Source organism: Mirounga leonina, unplaced genomic scaffold (assembly GCF_011800145.1).
Source record: "Mirounga leonina isolate KUSES-001 unplaced genomic scaffold, KU_Mleo_1.0 Mir_125, whole genome shotgun sequence".
NCBI lineage: Eukaryota > Metazoa > Chordata > Mammalia > Carnivora > Phocidae > Mirounga > Mirounga leonina.
The window spans coordinates 67,254,404-67,274,109 of NW_023270305.1; the positions used below are offsets into that span (position 1 = coordinate 67,254,404).

Here is a 19,706-nt window from a genome sequence, read left to right on the forward strand (position 1 = left end):
GGAGCGGCAGGCAGAGGGAAAGGGAGAAGCAGGGTCCCCATGGAGCAGGGAGCCCGATGTAGGGCTCGATCCCAGGACCCTGGGATCATGACCTGAGCCGAAGGCAGACACTTAACTGACTGAGCCACCCAGGCGCCCCTTAAATTTCTTAATATTTGTATGTATAGATCCTAGTAGTTCTGTTTCCCTGGAGAATTTGGATATAGGGTTTTGGATATAGGGCAATTTTTAAAAGCAGACGGTGCAGTTGGACTGTGCGGTCATCAGCCCTTTCATTTACTGGCTGTGTGACCAAGGGCACAGTGCTTAACATTGCCCATCTGCAAAACAGGAACTAAAACCTAACTCACAGGATTGTAGGGTGGATTAAATGAATGAATGAATATGACACACTTAGCACAGAACCTGGCACATAGGAAGTGTTTTAGTAAATGTCTGCTAGTATCATGATCATTTTAACAAGTGTGCAGCCTGGGGAAAAGAAAAATTAAGGAGCTAAAACTGCCAGGATTGCTGATGACCTGTTCACCAGGCTGCATACTAGTACTATTCATTAAACCGGGGTATAAGAGGTTGGTGGGGAGAAGATCACACAGTCAGCCTTGACACATGTCGATTTTGAGTGCCCTTGGTTCATCTAAAAGTTCATGCTTAGGAACCAGCCTCTTTAAGTGTTTATGGAGAAGGTCAGGGGAGTGGAGATCCAGAGGATCAAGGGTAAAGCAGGAGAAACGGGGACCAGATCAGGTGGAGGGACTGGCCAGAGACAGGGGTAGAGTTGCCAGATAAAAACAAGACATACAATTAAATCTAAATTTCAGGTTAACAATGCAAAATTTTTAGGTATAAGTATGTCCCAAGCAATATTTTATACTAAAAAACTATGCATTGTTTATCTAAAATTCAGATGTCACTGGGCTTCCTGGATTTTTATTTGTAAGTCTAGAAACCCCAGACAAGACTGACCTGGCCTCTGCCATAGAAGAAGTGAGTAGGAAGAAGGTATGTATAAGAGAGGCAGGGTATGTATAAGAGGGGCACCTGGGTGGCGCAGTCAGTTGAGCATCTGACTCTTGGTTTGGGCTCAGGTTATGATCTCGGGGTCGTGAGATCGAGCCTGGCATCAGGCTCTGCACTGGGCACAGAGTCTGCTTGGGATTCTCTCTCCCTCTTGCTCTCTCTCTTTCTCTCTCTCTCTAAAATAAATAAATAAATCTTAAAAAGAAAAAAAAGTAGGGGCCCCTGGGTGGCTCAGTGGGTTATGCTGCTGCTTTAGGCCTAGGTCATGATCCCAGGGTCCTGGAATCAAGCCCCGCATCGGGCTCCTTGCTCAGCAGGGAGCCTTCTTCTCCCTCTCCTCCCCACTCGTGCTCTCTCTCGCTATCTCTCTCTCTCTCTCTCTCAAATAAAATATTTTAAAAATCTTAATAAAGAAAGAAAAAGAAGTAGAGGCAGGTTTGATGACTTCTGCTCTCCCTTTGAAGTAGAGTTTGCTGCTGAGCACGATAAGATGGGGAGATGGCACGTAGGATGTTTGAGGAAGAGGGAGGGCCTGGACAGTAAAATCCCCAAGAAGACTGGATGGCTCAGTTCATGTGGGGACTGTGGATGTGTGATGTCTCTGAAGGCACAGATACCAAGGTTCAAGCAAAGAGAAAGTGGATGGGCAGGTTTATTTATGGCTAGGGTTTTGGTGGACAGGGGAGTCACAACATCAGAAAGGCAAAGGGGTCCGGAGAATAAATAGCAAGACAGTTACGGACCCAGTGGGACATGGAGTCTAAGTCGGGCAGAGTGGGAAGTGAGGGAAGGAGAGGCTAATAGAAAGTATAGGTTTTAGGGGCACCTGGGTGGCTCAGTCATTAAGTGTCTGCCTTTGGCTCAGGTCATGATCTCAGGGTCCTGGGATCGAGCCCCGCATCGTGCTCCCTGCTTGGCGGGAAGCCTGCTTCTCCCTCTCCCACTCCCCCTGCTTGTGTTCCTTCTCTCTCTGTGTCTCTCTCTGTCAAATAAATGAATAAAATCTTAAAAAAAAAAAAAAGTATAGGTTTTAATTTGCTAAAATATATATGTTCTACAATGAAATAAAAAGTCCCAATCCAAATGTTAGGAGGCTTGAGTAGCTTATTTCTACTTCTTTGGGAAACTTTCCTTTTCCCCAAAACTATACCTACTAATTTTTTCCTTACAAGGACTTTATAAATAACCAGTTTAATTACTGAAGATCTGCCCATGTTCTCTTTGAAAATCAGACAAGTTGGTACTTACCCAGTTATTGGGTGGTATGGTTGTGCCATTTTCATGCATACAGTCATGCCAGATGTAATAATCGGTATATTTCCCTGTCCGGTTCCGACTCAATTGAAACCAAGCATGTTTATCACTGGTGTGGTTTGGTATGAAATCAATTATTAATTTTAAACCTAATGAGCGAAAGTATTTCAAATGTCAGGAAGAAATTATTTTAAAATAATACACGTCAGTTAAGGACAAAAGTGCTTTAAGTAAGCATTTGGAGAATGCTTTTCTCAACCCCCACCACCCCTCCCACCCACCTGCCACTCAGTTTACCTTTATCATGTATGGCTGCAACCAGATTCTCAAAATCTTTCATCGTTCCAAAAATAGGATCAATTTCTCGGAAATCTTCAACACCGTGTCGGAAATCTTTAAGGGATGATTTATAAAATGAAGTAATCCAAATAGTTTTTATATTTAAAGTTGTGATGTAGTCCAGTTTCTCTTGAATACCTAAAGAAAAAAAGTCAAGGCCATGGAAAATAAAGTTGGGTTTTTTTAGTTGAAGGATTAAAAATAAAACCAACATGCCTAAAATTGAAATATTTATATTGAAACAGAAATATTTAGAATTTTGTTGAATTTGAGTGAAATTCAAATAGAAAGATCTAGTTCTACAAGCACCATCAAATGGTCTTCTAGCAATAATCTTTGACTTTTAACATAAATGTAGAACATTAAAAAAAATCCGTGTGTGCATTGTTCATATTTTATTTTATTTTTTTTTTAAAGATTTTATTTATTTATTTGACAGAGAGAGACACAGCGAGAGAGGGAACACAAGCAGGGGGAGCGGGAGAGGGAGAAGCAGGCCTCCCGCTGAGCAGGGAGTCCGATGCAGGGCTCGATCCCAGGACCCTGGGATCATGACCTGAGCCGAAGGCAGACGCTTAAGCCCCCCAGGCGCCCCTGTTCATATTTTATATTTAAAACTAAGGCTATAGGGCCCCTGGATGGCTCAGTCAGTTAAGGATCTGACTCTTGATCTCAGCTCAGCTCTTGATCTCGGGGGTCTTGAGTTCAAGCCTGGTGCTGGGCTCCACAGCTACGGAGCCTACTTTAAAAAATCAATTAAAAAATAAACAAAACGGGCACCTGGGTGGCTCAGTCAGTTAAGCCTCTGCCTTTGGCTCAGGTCATGATCCCAGGGTCCTGGAATCAAGCCCCGCATCGGGCTCCCCACTGAGCCTGCTTCTCCTTCTCCCTCCACCTGCCACTCTACCTGCTTGCGCTTGCTCACTCTCTCTGTCAAATAAATAAATAAAATCTTTAAATAAATAAACAAAAATAAAACCAGGGCTACAGTATTAATTTATTCTACACATGGTTTTTGTGCACCTAATCCAGGCCTGGTGCTGGGCTAAGTGCCAAGGGACAAAGAAGAGTAACTCATGGTCTAGGTGGCACTATCCAGCATGACAGCCGCATGCCCCATGGAGCTGTTGCTGAGCACTTGCAATGGGACCAGTGTGAACTGAGATGTGCTATAAATGTAAAATACTCACTGGATTCTGAAGAATGTAAGAATGTAAACTATCTCATTAATACTGTTATGTTGGTTATATGTTAGAATGATACGTTGGCTTAAACAAAATACCTTTTTTTTTTTTTTAAGATTTTTATTTATTTCTTTGAGAGAGATTGAGCATGAGCTGGGGAGGAGAGGGACAAGCAGACTCCCAAATGAGCAGGGAGCCCGATGCGGGGCTTGATCCCAGGACCCTGAGATCATGACCTGAGCCAAAGGCAGACACTTAACCAACTGAGCCACCCAGTTGCCCCATAAACGAAACACTTTAAATGAATTTTATTAAAATGGATTTTAAATTAAAATTAAATTTGTTTAAAAGATTTTCTTTTTAAATTTTTTTTTTTTTTTAAGATTTTATTTATTTATTTGACAGAGAAAGACACAGCGAGAGAGGGAACACAAACGGGGAGTGGGAGAGGGAGAAGCAGACTCCCCGCCGAACAGGGAGCCCGATGCAGGACTCGATCCCGGGACTCCAGGATCATGACCTGAGCCGAAGGCAGCCGCTTAACCAACTGAGCCACCCAGGCGCCCCTGATTAAAGTTTTAACAGCTCAATTTTTATGTAGAGACACAGGAATGAAACTCTGTGTACTTGGAACCTTGTAGGATAATTAGCAGATAGCGTGGTTTTTTGTGTGATTCCGGTTCAGAGTCCTAAACGCAGATCAGAGACTTGAGTCTAGTATTCAATCTCCAGTAACTTTCTTTGGGACCCCTCTGTGCCTTCCTACAATCAGAGCCTGTCAGAGGTCACACGGCAAGCTGGAGATCACTGAGACCAAAGCACAAAGCCTCCTGACTCCGGGCACTGGGGCTCTTCCCCTATAATTGGCTGCTTATTTTTGTCTTCTTTGTACCTCAGTTCCCCCATTATAGGTATCTGTGAAACCTCGGAGACTGTTCACAGCCAACAAAAGGATTTTGAATGAAATCAGAATGATACAATGTATCTTCTTAAGAATAAGCGCACAGGAACAGGATGTTAAAAACAAAGGGTCTAGACAGAGACAAAGTAAACAGGGATCCCAGGCCCCCACTCCAAGGGGCAGAAGGCAATCACCAAAACAAATTGAAACCCGGAATGGTTCCTTCAAATAATAACAAGCAGATCCCCTCAACCTCAAGGACAAAGACCTATTGATTACAGGAAACAGCTAGTCCCTCCAGGCAAAGTTACTGGGAACGGCAAATGTAGGAGCTGATAAGACCCTGCCCTGTGCACGAGAATTTGGGGTCTATCAGAAGGAGATTACAAAGGGAGGGCGGGAAGGGGGGAATTTATCTTTGGGTTTAGGGGTTTTAGCTCTATTCTGTCAAAACATCACTTTCGCTAAGCATTTACTACGCAGAGGCAGCAGGTGCTACGGCCACGCCAGCAAGGAGGGTGTGCTGGGGAAGTCACCCAGACAGCCCACAAGGCGCTATCAGAGGGCGCTGGACACAGTGCAGAGCCCTGCGGGAGCTCTGCGGAACGGAGCGCATGCTCTGAGCGGGAGGCAAAGCAAAAACCAATGCAGAAAATGGGTTTCAACTGCACCTTGAAGGACAGATAATATTTCAATTGGTGAAGACGCAGAGAGATACAAAAAAGAGAAATTGATATGAGCGTGAAAAAGAGAAGCCTTTTATTAATAATTAAGGACAGCTAGAGATTTTAAGTTCCTATTTGTAACATTTTAAAGTTAGATTAAGCTCATCCCCAGGTCCCACACTCTATTAAATCATTCTGTGTTGGTTTTTTTTTTCAAATTAAGTATTATTATCAAAAATTACCTTATTATTTTGTTTCTTATAGTTACCCTGAACAAGGGTGACCATATCAACCAAGTTGCCCAGGACAGATTCAGTTTATGCTTGCGCTCTGGCAAAATTTTAGTTTTAAAAGTGACCCAGGTGGCTCAGTCGGTTAAGTGTCCAACTTTTGATTTCAGCTCAGGTCATGATCTCAGGGTTGTGAGATCGAGCCCCACGTGGCATGGAGCCAAGTTAGTCTCTTTCCCTCTCCCTCTGCCCCTTCCCTCCCTCTCTCCCTCTCTTTAAAAAAAAAATGTGCCCCGGGGGCACCTGACTGGCTCAGTCAGAAGAGTATGTGACTCTTGATCTCAGGGTTGTGGGTTCGAGCTGCACCTTGGGGTGTGGAGATTACTTAATAAAATCTTTAAAAAAAAAAAAAGTGTCCTGGTTTGAGCAATGAAGTATAAGGATATTCTACACATAACTCACTTGGAAATTATTGGCGTAACTTTAAAAAAGTAATTTTTTACTTTGTGTTTCATTTTGTTTTTACTAATAGGGATATTATTTTAAATAATCCTCAAATCACGTAATGTCCAACACACCCTGCTAACACCTTTTTCCCTTTCATCTCTCAGAATTTAAACTTTAAAGGCTCAGCCTATACCCTTTAAAGATATGGCTTAATTTTTTTCTTTGACATTATTTATGCTTTATTCATTAATAAGAAACTCCCAGCCAGATTACCAAACTAGCTCCTACATACACTGGGAAAATAATTCTAAACTGTCAGCTCTGAAGAAATCAACTAGAAGGTGCGCAGAGGCAGGAAGTAACCAAGGAGGAAGTCTACTCCACCGTCAGAAGTTAGAATTGATTAGCTAAGTATATGTACTTAGTGGGCAATAAATCAAACAACTCAGTAGGAGCTCAAAGGCCTCCAGTAAGCAGCCTTTCATCATGTGAAGAACTGCTGGGTTGTGCGGAATGGCTTTTCAAATGCCATAAACAGGGAGACACTCAGTGTGACCAGTCACAACGGAATGTGCTTAATGCACAAACCAGGCATGATTGGGTTTTGAGGATTAAGAGCCATAAAGCGCAACCTCATCCCAGCCCCGCCCGAATCTGGCCCCTACACCCACCTCTCAGGTCTCCATTCCCATCCTGGTCACTGTCCTTGAAAGATCTTGGGTAGATCTGGTACATGGGCCCCTCCTGCCACCAGTCCAGGCACTTGGGAGAGACAGCAATGATGGCTATGGTGGCCGCGGTGAGCACGAGCACAGAAGCCACAGTGAGCCAGAAGAGCACCTCCCGGGGCACCCGGTAGCGGGCCTGGCCGGAGAACTGGAACAGCACCTCCTTGGGCATGCCCGCATATGGCCTGATGATCTGCAGGGCGGGCTTGCCGGGGCCAAGGATGGCCACCGCGCTGTCCGGAGGGCTGACCGGGTCCGGTTCCTTCTCCAGGATGTCTTCGTTCTGCACAAACCCGTTGTTGGTCCGACATCCCCGCAGACTCATACCGATGGAGTCTCTCTTGCCTTTATCCTCAGCCATGTCCCACTGCCTGATCCCTTCAGTGTACCTTCCTGCAATAACAAAGGTGGAGAGGTAGCCGGCTGAAATGCTTGGTGGTGTTAATGAGCTTTCGTGGTTTATAAATAAACCTGGCTGGACAAAGTCCAGCCAAACAAGAAAGGGTAAAGGTAAAAGGGGTTTAAAAAAATTCTCTGTGCATCAGCCCTTGAGGCTGTTGTGGCTACAGTCCCAACACTGAGGGGGTCAGACCTGGATTGGGACAAGGGCACAGAGGAGGAGAAACCGGAAGAGGAGGCAATTCAAGACATTACTTGATTGAGTACCCCGATGTTTACAGCAGCATTATTCACAATAGTCAAACAGTAGAAACAAGCCAAGTGCCCATCAAGAGATGAATGGACAAAATGTGATGTATACATACAATGGAATATTACTCAGCCGTAAAAAGGAAGGAAATCCTGTTGCAGGCTACAACGTGGATGAACCTCGAAGACATTATGCTCAGTGAAATAAGCCAGTTGCAAAAGGACAGATAATATATGATTCCACTTATATGAGGCCCCTAGACTAATTCATGGAGACAGAGACAATAGAAGGGTGATTACCGGGGCTTAGGAAGAAGGGAGAAATGGAAAGTCATTGTTTACTGAGTACAGAGCTTCCATTTGGGAGGATGAAAAACTTCTGGAGATGGATGGTGGTGATGGTTGCACAACAATGTAAATGTGCTTAATGCTACTGAATTGTGCACTTAAATAGTTAAGTGGTAAATTTTATATTTCACCACAATAAAAAAAGAAGCTTAAAAATGTTCATTCTAGCTAGGTACGAGAAAAAGAAACAAATAACCAAATTTTGCACGGGGCAACAGGCTCTTCTTTATTTTTTGTTTTGAAGGTCTCTTCTTTCTACAAATCCAAGAGGAAGAATGTCTGGAGACAGGGAACAACACTTTGTTATGGAAGCTAATTTCATTTTATCTCAGTTCAGGCCAACCATATAAATAACTATTTGTACACTCCGTTGGACCCCACTATTTGTACACTCCGTTGGACCCCAGGTGTCTTCAGTCTTGTTTTCTGTTTTTCAGCTTCCATTCTTGGAAGCACTTTCTGAAGGTGGAGGGGAGATGGCTGAAAAGGGATCCTATGTCTTGCAAGTTCAAGTGCTTAACTATAGGTAAATATAAATGTCCTTAATAACTGCACTTCAAAGTTATTTAATCAGGGGCACCTGCGTGGCTCAGTCAGTTAAGTGGCCAACTCTTGATTTTAGCTCAGATCATGATCTCAGAGTTGTGGGATCGAGCCCCTGAGTCGAGCCCTGCGTTGAGCCCCAGGCTCAGCACAGAGTCTGCCTGAGATTCTCTCTACCCCTCCCCCCAACTCATGCTTGCTCATTCTCTAAAACAAATAAATAAAAGCTTTTTTAAAAAGGGTTATTTAATCATTGACATGTGTAAAACACAACATTTGCAGCCTTGAGGAAACTGCCTTAAAGTTAGGTGTGCTTTCCTAGAAGATTCTGCAAGCCTTCCAAGAATGTGATGATTCATGGGTCGCATTTAATCAAAGGCATTTAAACAACCCTGTGGGGGTGCCTGGGTGGCTCAGTCGTTAAGCGTCTGCCTTTGGCTCAGGTCATGATCCCAGGGTCCTGGGATCGAGCCCCGCATCGAGCCCCGCATCGGGCTCCCTGCTTAGCGGGAAGCCTGCTTCTCCCTCTCCCACTCCTCCTGCTTGTGTTCCCTCTCTCACTGTGTCTCTCTCTGTCAAATAAATAAATAAAATCTTTAAAAAAATAAATAAATAAATAAGAAATAAACAACCCTGTGACTCATTTGATCATATAACAAGAATTTTTCTTCATTAAATAAAGCTATATGAATTCTTAACATTGCTGGGTTTTTGTTTTTGTTTTTTGTAGAATGACTTAGAAGCAGTGTATGGTACGGAGGAATAAACCATTTGATTCTGTCCAAGTTATTTTTTTAAAATGAGAAAATCTCAATACCTAGGTCATTGAATGCATCCAATAACTGGCATCTCTCATTATTAATTATGCACATTGTGTATTTTTTTAAAAATCAAAAGAATTTAACATTATGTCTTGGAATTGTTTTATCTCTCAAACACATAATGGTAATTTTCACACAAGATCTAATTCTTGAAATTCAGTTACTGTTTGGGGAAAAAACAATGTGCAAAAATACTCAGAGTTTTAAAATAATTTTAAATTATAAAAAAATAACTTTCATTTATCTTTAAATTCTAAATATGCAATCATATATATGCAGAGAAAACTTTACATCACAGCAATATGACTTCATGACAAAAATGTTCCATTTCAGCTTTTCTACACCCAACGTGGGGCTCGCACTAACATCCCTGAGATCAAGAGTCGCATGCTCTATGGACTTGAGCCAGTCAGGTGCCCCTCCTACTTCTCTACATTTTATTTAAAATAACAACTTCCCTACATTTTATTTAAAATAACAATACTTTGAGTTTCCAGAACATGCAAACTAGAATCTTTTTTTTAAAGATTTTATTTATTTATTTGATAGAGAGAGCACAAGCAGGGGGAATGGCAGGCAGAGGGAGAAGGAGAAGCAAGCTCCCCGCTGAGCACAGAGCCTAATGCGGGGCTCGATCCCAGGACCCTGCGATCATGACCTGTAGGCAGAAGCTTAACCAACTGAGCCACCCAGGAGCCCTGGAATCTTTTAAAAACAATTGAATTAGAGGAACCTGGCTGGCTCAGTCAGAAGTGCATGCAACTCTTGATCTCAGGGTCACGAGTTTGAGCCCCACAATGGGTATAGAGATTATTTAAAAAATTTTTTTTAAATCTTCAAAAAAAAAAAACTAAAAACTAAAAACAATTGAAAGATTATCTGGTCTTTGGTGGGAGGATTTTTTTGAAAAATAAAAGCAATCACAAAAAATTGCTTGAATAGACTGAATAAAATTTTTGAATTTATTATATCACAAAGGGTACTGATTGAAGAGCATATATCAAGTTGGGAAATATATTGGCAATAAATACACCAAAAAACTTATGTCTTTAACATTAAAGGTACATATATATTGTTAGGCCATATATATATATATATATACACACACATATATTAAATTTCATGATATCAATTAAAAAATATGTCAGTAGAGGGCGCCTGGTGGCTCAGTTGGTTAAGGACTGCCTTTGGCTCAGGTCATGATCCCAGGGTCCTGGGATCAAGTCCCACATCGGGCTCTGCGGGAAGCCTGCTTCTCCCTCTCCCACTCCCCCTGCTTGTGTTCCTGCTCTCGCTGTGTCTCTCTCTGTCAAAAAAATAAATAAAATCTTTAGAAAAAAAAAAGATACACTACTTTTAAACTATCATTTTGGCAAAAATGAAAGACTTGATAATACCCAGCATCTGAAAATATATAGGGAACCAGCATTCATACACTCATGCATAAAGTAGAGCAACCCTTGTGTAGAACAATTTGGGAGTATATGTCAAAATTAGAAATTGCCTAACCTTTGGGGCACCTGGGTGGCTCAGTCAGTTAAGCCTCTGCCTTCAGCTCAGGTCATGATCCTGGGGTCCTGGGATCGAGCCCCATATCAGGCTCCCTGCTTAGGAGCCTGGTTGTCCCTCTCCCTCTGCCACTCCCCCTGCTTGTGTGCTCTCTCTCACTCTCAAATAAATAAATAAAATCTTTAAAAAAAATAAATTGCATAATGTTTGACTTGGAAATTACACTGCTAAAACCTTATCTTGAAGATGGAACCAACAAGATATATGTACAAGGATGTAAATTGCAATAAAATTGGAGACAACCTAAATATACATTGCTAGAGAATAAATAAATTATGGCATATTCAAACAATGGAATACCACATAGCTCCTACAAAAAACAAATTTATGTATCTGGGCTGATAAGGAAAAATGTCCAAAGTATAGTGTGAAGTGGAAAAATGTTCTAGAACAGTATGGATAATATAATCAGATGTGTGTGGGGGAAATGGCACATATACGTGTGCATGCATATTAAATTTTCAGCTAGTAGGGGCACCTGGGTGGCTCAGTCACTTAAACATCTGCCTTTGGCTCAGGTCATGATCTCAGGGTCCTGGGACTGAGCCCTGCATCAGGCTCCCTGCTCAGTGGGGAATCTGCTTCTCCTTCTCCCTCTGCCCTCTCCCCTGCTCATGCTCTCTCTCTCTCAAATAAATAAATAAATAAAATATTTAAAAAAATTTTTCAGCTAGTGGTTGACTGGAGACTGAGAATAAGAGAATGAGGTCAATAATCCTTGGACTTTTACTTTTCACTTTACCTTGACTTTTTTGCCCTCAACATATATGACTTTTATTTATTTATTTATTTTTAAGATTTTATTTATTTAACAGAGAGAGACAGCGAGAGCAGGAACACAAGCAGGGGGAGTGGGAGAGGGAGAAGCAGGCCTCCCGCCGAGCAGAGAGCCCGATGTGGGACTCGATCCCGGGACCCCAGGATCATGACCTGAGCCGAAGGCAGACGCTTAACGACTGAGCCACCCAGGCGCCCCATATATGACTTTTATAATAGAGGGAAAGAAATGTTCATAACCTTTAACTCAGCAATTCCACTCTCCAAAATCTATCTTAAGGAAATAATCCAAGATAAGAACAAACATTTGTGGGGCACCTGGGTGGCTCAGTCGTTAAGTGTCTGCCTTCAGCTCAGGTCATGATCCCAGGGTCCTGGGATCGAGCCCCGCATCGGGGCTCCCTGCTCAGCGGGAAGCCTGCTTCTCCCTCTCCCACTCCCCCTGCTTGTGTTCCCTCTCTCGCTGTGTCTCTGTCAAATAAATAAATAAAATCTTAAAAAAAAAAAAAAAAGAACAAACATTTGTAGGGCGCCTGGGTGGCTCAGTTGGTTAAGCATCTGCCTTCGGCTCAGGCTCAGGTCATGATCCCAGTGGGGAGTCAGCTTCTCCCTCTCCCTCTGTCCCCCACCCCTGGACTTGTGCTCTCTCTCTCTCTCGAATAAATAAATAAAATCTTTTTAAAAAAAGAACAAAAATTTGCACATAATGAGGCTTATAAGTTACAGTGCTATTTATAATAGCAAACACTAGAAATAACCTAAATGTTCAATGACACAAGACTAGCTAAAAAATTATTGTATATCCATGAGCTAGAATGTTAGTCATTAAGCGTATTTTCCAAGATTTTTAATGACATGGAAGAAATCCCACATTATCATGTTGAGTGGGGCAATGCAGAATATAAAGAAATTATCCCAGTTATGTGAAAAAAATTGCATGTATATCTGCAAAATCCTATTAGAAAATATAATTAGAGTGTTTACCTCTGGGTTCTAAGTTTATAGGTGACACTCATTTTGTTCTTTAAACCTTTTTTTATTTTTCTAATTTTTCTATAATAAATATGTATTTCTCTTCCACTGGAAAAAAAAAATAAGTCAGGGAACCTGAGTTGGGAGTCTGTCTACCTAGAACTTCTAGGCAGGTGGTAGAGTTCAGTAATAAGGTAACTTCTCCTAGCAACAGCCACCCAAAATTTGTAAACACCCCATACCCATATCTAAAGGAAAGAGAAAAAAGCAAACTTAAACAAGCAGAAAGAAAACAGAAAAGAATTCAATGAACCAATTCTGAAAAACTGGACAGAAGAGGCAGTTGGCAGTAATCTAGACAAGATACTCAGAAAGCTAAGAATCCCAAGTACAAAAGTATCAGTATCACTTACTTTTAAGGAGATTTTAAAATGAAATATCGATGGCAGAAAGCAAAACACACTACTGTTACAACTTTTAAATGTGAAAAAGGAACAAGACGACTAAGGTAACTTTAAGAGGCAACACGGATAATCAGAACCAAGAATCAGAGATAATGAAGATAAACCTGCTCCATAAATTCAAATCCCAAGTGACTTACACAATCGTGCTAATAAAACAAAGAAAAGTGAAATATCTAGAAAACAGGAGCTAGAATGTTAGGGAACGCCACAAGATCCAGAAACATCCTGTGAGTAAACAAAGAAACAAACATACAGAAGTAGTAATAAGTGGGGAAAAATATATGTATATAATGCATTTTAAAAGCCATCATATCATAAAGACGTCCATTTAGCAGCAAATCCACCAAAGTGACACGCAATGTATAACCTGTCAGGTTTGTGAACATTTGAAAGAGCAGAACAATTTTCCATATTGCATTCCCCTATTTACAGCCTCTGTGAACTGAGGGTGGGACCTGCTGCAAAGTTATCTCTAAGTTCCCAGCCTCTGGCTCAGGGACTGGCACGTTATTAAATGAATAAAAGAACAGTCACTTAAAGACGGAGAGACCGAACTCTATGCTGAAGGAGGAGGAGGAAGAGGGAGAGAAAAAGTAGAAAGTACATCTGCACAGAAATGTAGATTTTTATCACCTAGCCAAATGTTCTTGCCTTGGTACAGTTTAATGAGTGAGATTTGAAGTCGGAGGAAGTGAGAGGCAAGTGTGCCTCCACCACATGCTCTCGGATCTTAGACCCACCACCAGCTTCGCGAAGGTGTCTGTTCCCTCAACTGTAACATTTAACTTGGTTCCGGGCCGACTGTTACCAGAGTAAAATGTTTTGTTTTGTTTTGTTTTTAAAAAACAGTTCTAATTAGAAGGAAACAAAAAATGGATTTATCCCAGCTAGGGATAGTTAAACTTATATCAGTTAAACTTACATCACCACTGAAATCAGAGGAGACTCTTTAAACATGTTTTTTGCTGAAAGTTAGACTATTTTAAAACATTTTTATGACCAAATATAGCCCCCCAAATGGCAAAAGAAATGTGAACAGAATATGAGAGCGTGACAAATGTCACAACAAAGCCTTACTATGTTTCATATACAAAGAATTAATGCAAACATACAAATCAATAGCTAAATTACATTCAATAGGAGATTAAAAGAGGTTGCAAATTATATATAAGAAATTAACATCACATAAAAGTCGTGGCATAAAAGTACTTTCTTGATGGAATTAAAGAAATATAAATTAAAACACTGTTGAGGTACATGATGCATGAATTGCATCCCTGTACACATGCCTTTTCCCCATTCATTTCTTAGACCCTTAACACACTGAGCCTGGGCTTGGACATGTGGCTAGCTTTGGCCAATGGGACAATAACAAACTTAACACAAAAGGCAGCTTTAAAAATTTCTTGTGCATTCCTGCTCCTCTTTTGGACCTTTGCCATCACCATGAGATTATGCCCAGGCTGGCCTGCTGAAGGGTAAAGGAGGGATGTGGGAGATGTGGGAAGGAGTGTGAAATCTGCATTTAGGGTCCCTAGACCAGCCAATGCCCAGGCAGCCGGCCAACTGACCACAGACCCTTGAGGAAGCCCAGCCAGGATCGATGGAGGCTACCTAGTCCAGGTCAGCCAAGCTGCCTGTCAATTGTTGTGTCATGAAAATTAATAAATGGTTGGGTTACTGTTTGGTTCTGGCCTTTGAAAAATGGCTTTACTGGAGGGTAACTGACATACAATAAACCGAACTCATTTAAAGTATATAATTTGGTAAGGTTTAACATGTGTATGCACCCATGAAACCATCACCACGATCAGAATGAACATGTCCATCACCTGCAGGACTGCCAGATGGTCTTCCCAAGTGGCTGTACCATTTTCCACCCCCACCCCCCCCAACAGCAATGAATAAGAGTTCTTGCTCTACTTCCTTACTGACATTTAGTGTTGTTACTATTTTAGAGGTTAGGAGTAAAGTGCGGTCTCGTGGTTGTTTAGCACATTCCTTTTTACCTCTGAGTAGAATTCCATAGTATGAATGTATCATTGTTTATAACTGAACACTTGGGGGGGCACCTGGGTGGCTCAGTCTGTTAAGCATCTGCCTGCAGCTCAGGTCATGATCTCAGGGTCCTGGGACTGAGCCCTGCATCAGGCTCCCTGCTCAGCGGGGAATCTCCTTCTCCTTCTCCCTCTGCCCTCTCCCCTGCTCATGCTCTCTTTCTCTCTCTCAAGTAAATAAATAAAATCTTAAAACTGAACACTTGCTGTTTTTTTCCCCAGTTTTTTACTATGATAAATAAAACTGCTATGAACAATCACATACAGGTCTTTGTAAGGATATGGCTTTCTTTTCTTTTGGGTAAATACCTAGGAGCGGGATGGCTGGATCATATGGGAGGTATATGTTTAACCTTTTAAGGAACCACCAAACTGTCTCAGAAAGTGGCTGCACCATTTTATATTACCCTTAGCAGTATATGAGAGCCCTAGTTCCTGCACATCCTTGCCAGCACTTGTAATGTTCACTAGGTTTCATTTTAGTGATTCTAGTAGGTAGGGAGTGGTATTTCATTGTGATTTTGATTTGTACATCCCTAATTACTAATGATCTTGAGTATCTTTTCAGGGCTTACTTGCCATCCATCTAGCTTTTTGGTGAAGTTGACGCTGGCCATCAGTCAGTGGGGTTCAGTTCTCTCCACGTGGTCATTCCATATGGGCTACTTCGGGCTTCCTCATAGCATTCTGGCTCGGTCCCATATGTGAGGGTCCCATCCAAAGAAAGAAAGCAAGGCAGCAACTCCATGTTTTTTGGGACCAGCCTCAGAAGTGACATAGCCCCTTTTGGACTGTACCAAGCCCAGAGTCCACATGTGAAGTTCTGGGGCAAAGGACATGGATACAGGGAAGCCATTACCTGGGATATTAATGCAATTAATCTTATCACGTGCTGAATGTTTTTTTCAAAGGTGATGAAAAAACATGTAAGATATGCCGTCGTATCATTTTTAAGCGTATGGTTCAGTAGTGTTAAGTGTATTCCCATTGTTGTGAAACCGATCTCCAGAAATTGTTTCGTCTTGCAAGTCTGAAGCTTTACACACCCATTAAACAACTTTTCTCTTCCCCCCACCCCCAGCCCTTGGTAACCACCATTCTCTTTTCTGTCTCCATGAATGGGACCACTCTTGGTACCTCATAGAAATGGAATCACACAGTAGTTGTCTTTTTGTGACTGGCTTATTTCTCTTGGGATAATGTCCTTGAGGTCCATCCATGGTGTAGCCTGGGTCAGAATCTCCTTCCCTTTTTTTTTTTTTTTTTTTTTATTTGCGAGAGAGAGAATGAGAGACAGAGAGCATGAGAGGGAGGAGGGTCAGAGGGAGAAGCAGACTCCCTGCTGAACAGGGAGCCCGATGTGGGACTCGATCCCGGGACTCCAGGATCATGACCTGAGCCGAAGGCAGTCGCTTAACCAACTGAGCCGCCCAGGCGCCCCTCCCTTTTAAAAACTGAATGACATCCCATTGCACATAATACCACATTTTGCTTATCCATTCACCTGTCAGATATTTGGGCTGCTTCCATCTTTTGAGTATTGTGAAGGCTAGCCTTATGAACGTGGTTGTGCAAATATGTCTTCAAGAGCCTACTTTTAGTTTTTGTGGATCTGTATCCAGATGTGGGATTGTTGGATCATATGGGAATTCCAGTTGTAATTTTTTGAGGAAACTCCATACTGCTTTCCATAGCAGTTGCACCGTTATATAATCTCACCAACAGCGCACAAGGGATCCAGTTCCTCCACACCCTTGCCAATACTCATTATTTTCTGTTTTGTTTTGTTTTTATAGTAGCCAACCTAATGGATGTGAGGTGATATGTTATTTTTTATTTTTTTAAAGATTTTATTTATTTGACAGAGAGAGACACAGCAAGAGAGGGAACATAAGCAGGGGGAGTGGGAGAGGGAGAAGCAGGCTCCCGGCTGAGCAGGGAACCCGATGCAGGGCTCGATCCCAGGACCCTGGGACCATGACCTGAGCCGAAGGCAGACGCTTAACGACTGAGCCACCCAGGCACCCCTTATTGTGGTTTTGATTTGTGCTTTCCTGATGGTTATTGAGTATCTTTTTCATATGCTTGCTGGCATTTGTGTATCATCTTTGGAGAAATGTCTCTTCAAGTGCTTTGCCCCTTTTTTAATCAGGGTATTTGATTTTTTTTTGCTGTTGAGTTCTAACAATGTTTAATCTGTATTCCCAACAGGCACTTACAGGGCCAGGTGCAGCCCTGAGTTGGTGTGTCAACCTGACGAAAGGCATGTTTCTGTGCATCTCAGGCCCAAATTTGTGACAACCACGGCCAGGGGATCTCAGTGGCTATGGTCAACCCAGAGCAACTGCTGTTAATCGTAATACTTCGCCACTGTGCCTTCCTGGTGGCCTATCCTCCAGACGTGAAAAAACAACAGATACACAAACAAAAAAAGCATAATAATGTCCTTATGTGACATCACTGGCCAACAGTATAATTGAATCCACAGTGTAATGGGCTGATTTATAAAGTGTTTGAACCCTTGGGTGTCTCAATGCTTTCCTGCTTTTAAAGACAGTTCTCAAAAAAAAAAAAAAAAAGTCCAGAATCACAAAAGAAATAATGACCCATAATATCTGGTCTTTAACAAAGTTCTATTGAAAAAGGTCACCCGGGCGCCTGGGTGGCTCAGTTGGTTAGGCGACTGCCTTCAGCTCAGGTCATGATCCTGGAGTCCCGGGATCGAGTCCCGCATCGGGCTCCCTGCTCGGCGGGGAGTCTGCTTCTCCCTCTGACCCTCCTCCCTCTCATGCTCTCTGTCTCTCATTCTCTCTCTCGCAAATAAATAAAATCTTAAAAAAAAAAAAAAAAAAAAGGTCACCCAACAGTTAAATGCCAAGATCCCTACCCTGTGACAAATACTTCAAATTCAGATACACTGAGCTGCCCCGGAAAACGTGTAATTATCAGCACCAGGAGACACTGTCCTGCCACAAAGCATCTTGCTCCAAATTCAAAGAGCAAGAATCACGAGCTACCATCATCTGAGAACATTGTGTGTTAGAACTTCACTGGGACACAAATGCCATTCTCTGCAATCTAAAGTTGGGGAAATGTGGTTGTGGGTATTGAGTGAGTCCCTCCACTCCTAGGCCAAACCCAGTGTTCTGGGAATGGGCGGGGCTCTATGTCGCCCTGACCGTTGAGGGACCCTCTTTAGCGAGGCCTGACTTAAAGCCAGGAAATAGTCAGCACGGCTTTGGGCACTGGATCAGGGTCTCTGAGAACACAGATCAGAGGACAAAGTGTCGGTACAGGTAGAAAAGATAGAAAACATGTCATACTTTAAGGAAATGGCTTTGCCCATGGCTAGGCATATACATAAACCCATTGTGAATGTGTCCCTTTAAAATAAAGCCCACTGAACGTGCACAGTCTGTCAGACCATTGACCTTCTCGATAACCCTGGTATTGAGACTCCATAGCTTCCAGTGGTTTCTCACTATAAAGAGAACAAAGTCCATATATCTTGGCCTTGAAGTCTAAGCTTCAGTCTATGCCCATTCTATGTTCGAATCTTATTTCTCTCTTAATATCTTCAAATCAGGCCCTCCGCTCCAGTCAACCAGTGATGTTCACCGTTCCCTCCCCACGAACTCTGAACACCTCGTTCTGGACATTTTTTCCTCCTGAGGCCCTGCTCCATCTGCCTTCCTCCCCCCGCCACCCCAACATCAATATCACTCCCGTGGACACTCATCTAGCCCCCCCAGCACCCCCTACTCATTTGTATATTCATCCTCATAATTTCGGCTACTTTAATATATGATTTTATCCGGCCTTCCCACTCTGATGACTGAGCATGGTACCTGTTACCATGGTGAGCAGACCAGGGCTCCGCCAGTGGTCAATGTTCCGAATCTTGCTGGGAAAGGAGCTTGGGGATCATTGTGGGCAAGGCTCGGCAATCTTTAATCTGCGTAGTAATCTTCTGCAGATCTTGTCAAAATGCAGATTCTGATTCGATAGGTTTGGGTGGAGCCTGAGCTTCTGCCTTTCTCACCACCTCCCAGGTGAGGCCAGTGCTGTGGTCCAGGTCCCACACTGCAGGAGGCTGCGAGGGACAAGGCCCGTAGGACTGAGATGACACCCATGGGTGACCAGGCAACACGGGGCACAGCAGAAAGAACAGAGTGGTGGCAGATTAGAAGGGTTCGGGGTAGTGGCCACTCAGGTCCAGCAACAACGAAGAACTGAAATTGATAGATCTAATTTCCAGAGAAGCTGAAAATCTGCATTCATCTGTAGAATTCCCCAAATTTTATATGTGGGCAATTAATTCAAATCCACGTTTGAGAGGACTTGTACAACATCCCCCTGATCTCTTTAAAGGGCCCGCTCTGTGACCGAATACTAGTCTCACTCTTTGCTCTGTTGGAAGTTTTAGCTTTCTTTCAATAATAGGCTTTATGTATAGACCAGATTTTTCAAACTGAAAAACATGTTTTAATGAAAAAAAATCTGTAGCCCTAACAAAGCCCTAACAATCAATATTCGACCTACTAGTTTGTGTGTAATTAGAACGATGATTTCCAAACTTCGGGATTTTATAGGCAAAAAAAAAAAATGGGGGGAAACCAAAACTAAAGTACCAACATTTCACTTTCTTCAATAAGGATATTAAAAAAGATGGGGCGCCTGGGTGGCTCAGTCGTTAAGCGTCTGCCTTCGGCTCAGGTCATGATCCCAGGGTCTTGGGA

The 19,706-nt window shown here is 42.5% G+C and overlaps 1 protein-coding gene across 1 annotated transcript in view; it reads right to left on the reverse strand.

Moving 5' to 3' along the window:
- SLC3A1 (solute carrier family 3 member 1) overlaps positions 1–19,277 on the reverse strand; it is a 46,133-nt gene extending 26,856 nt beyond the window's left edge. Inside the window, exons 1-4 of the mRNA XM_035001657.1 lie at positions 18,816–19,277; positions 6,712–7,161; positions 2,572–2,751; positions 2,269–2,423 (exon numbers count right to left, since the gene is read on the reverse strand). Coding sequence (XP_034857548.1) covers positions 2,269–2,423; positions 2,572–2,751; positions 6,712–7,161; positions 18,816–18,825 — 795 coding nt within the window. The 5' untranslated portion in view covers positions 18,826–19,277. The remainder of the gene's footprint in view (positions 1–2,268; positions 2,424–2,571; positions 2,752–6,711; positions 7,162–18,815) is intronic.
- Positions 19,278–19,706: the final 429 nt, after the last annotated feature.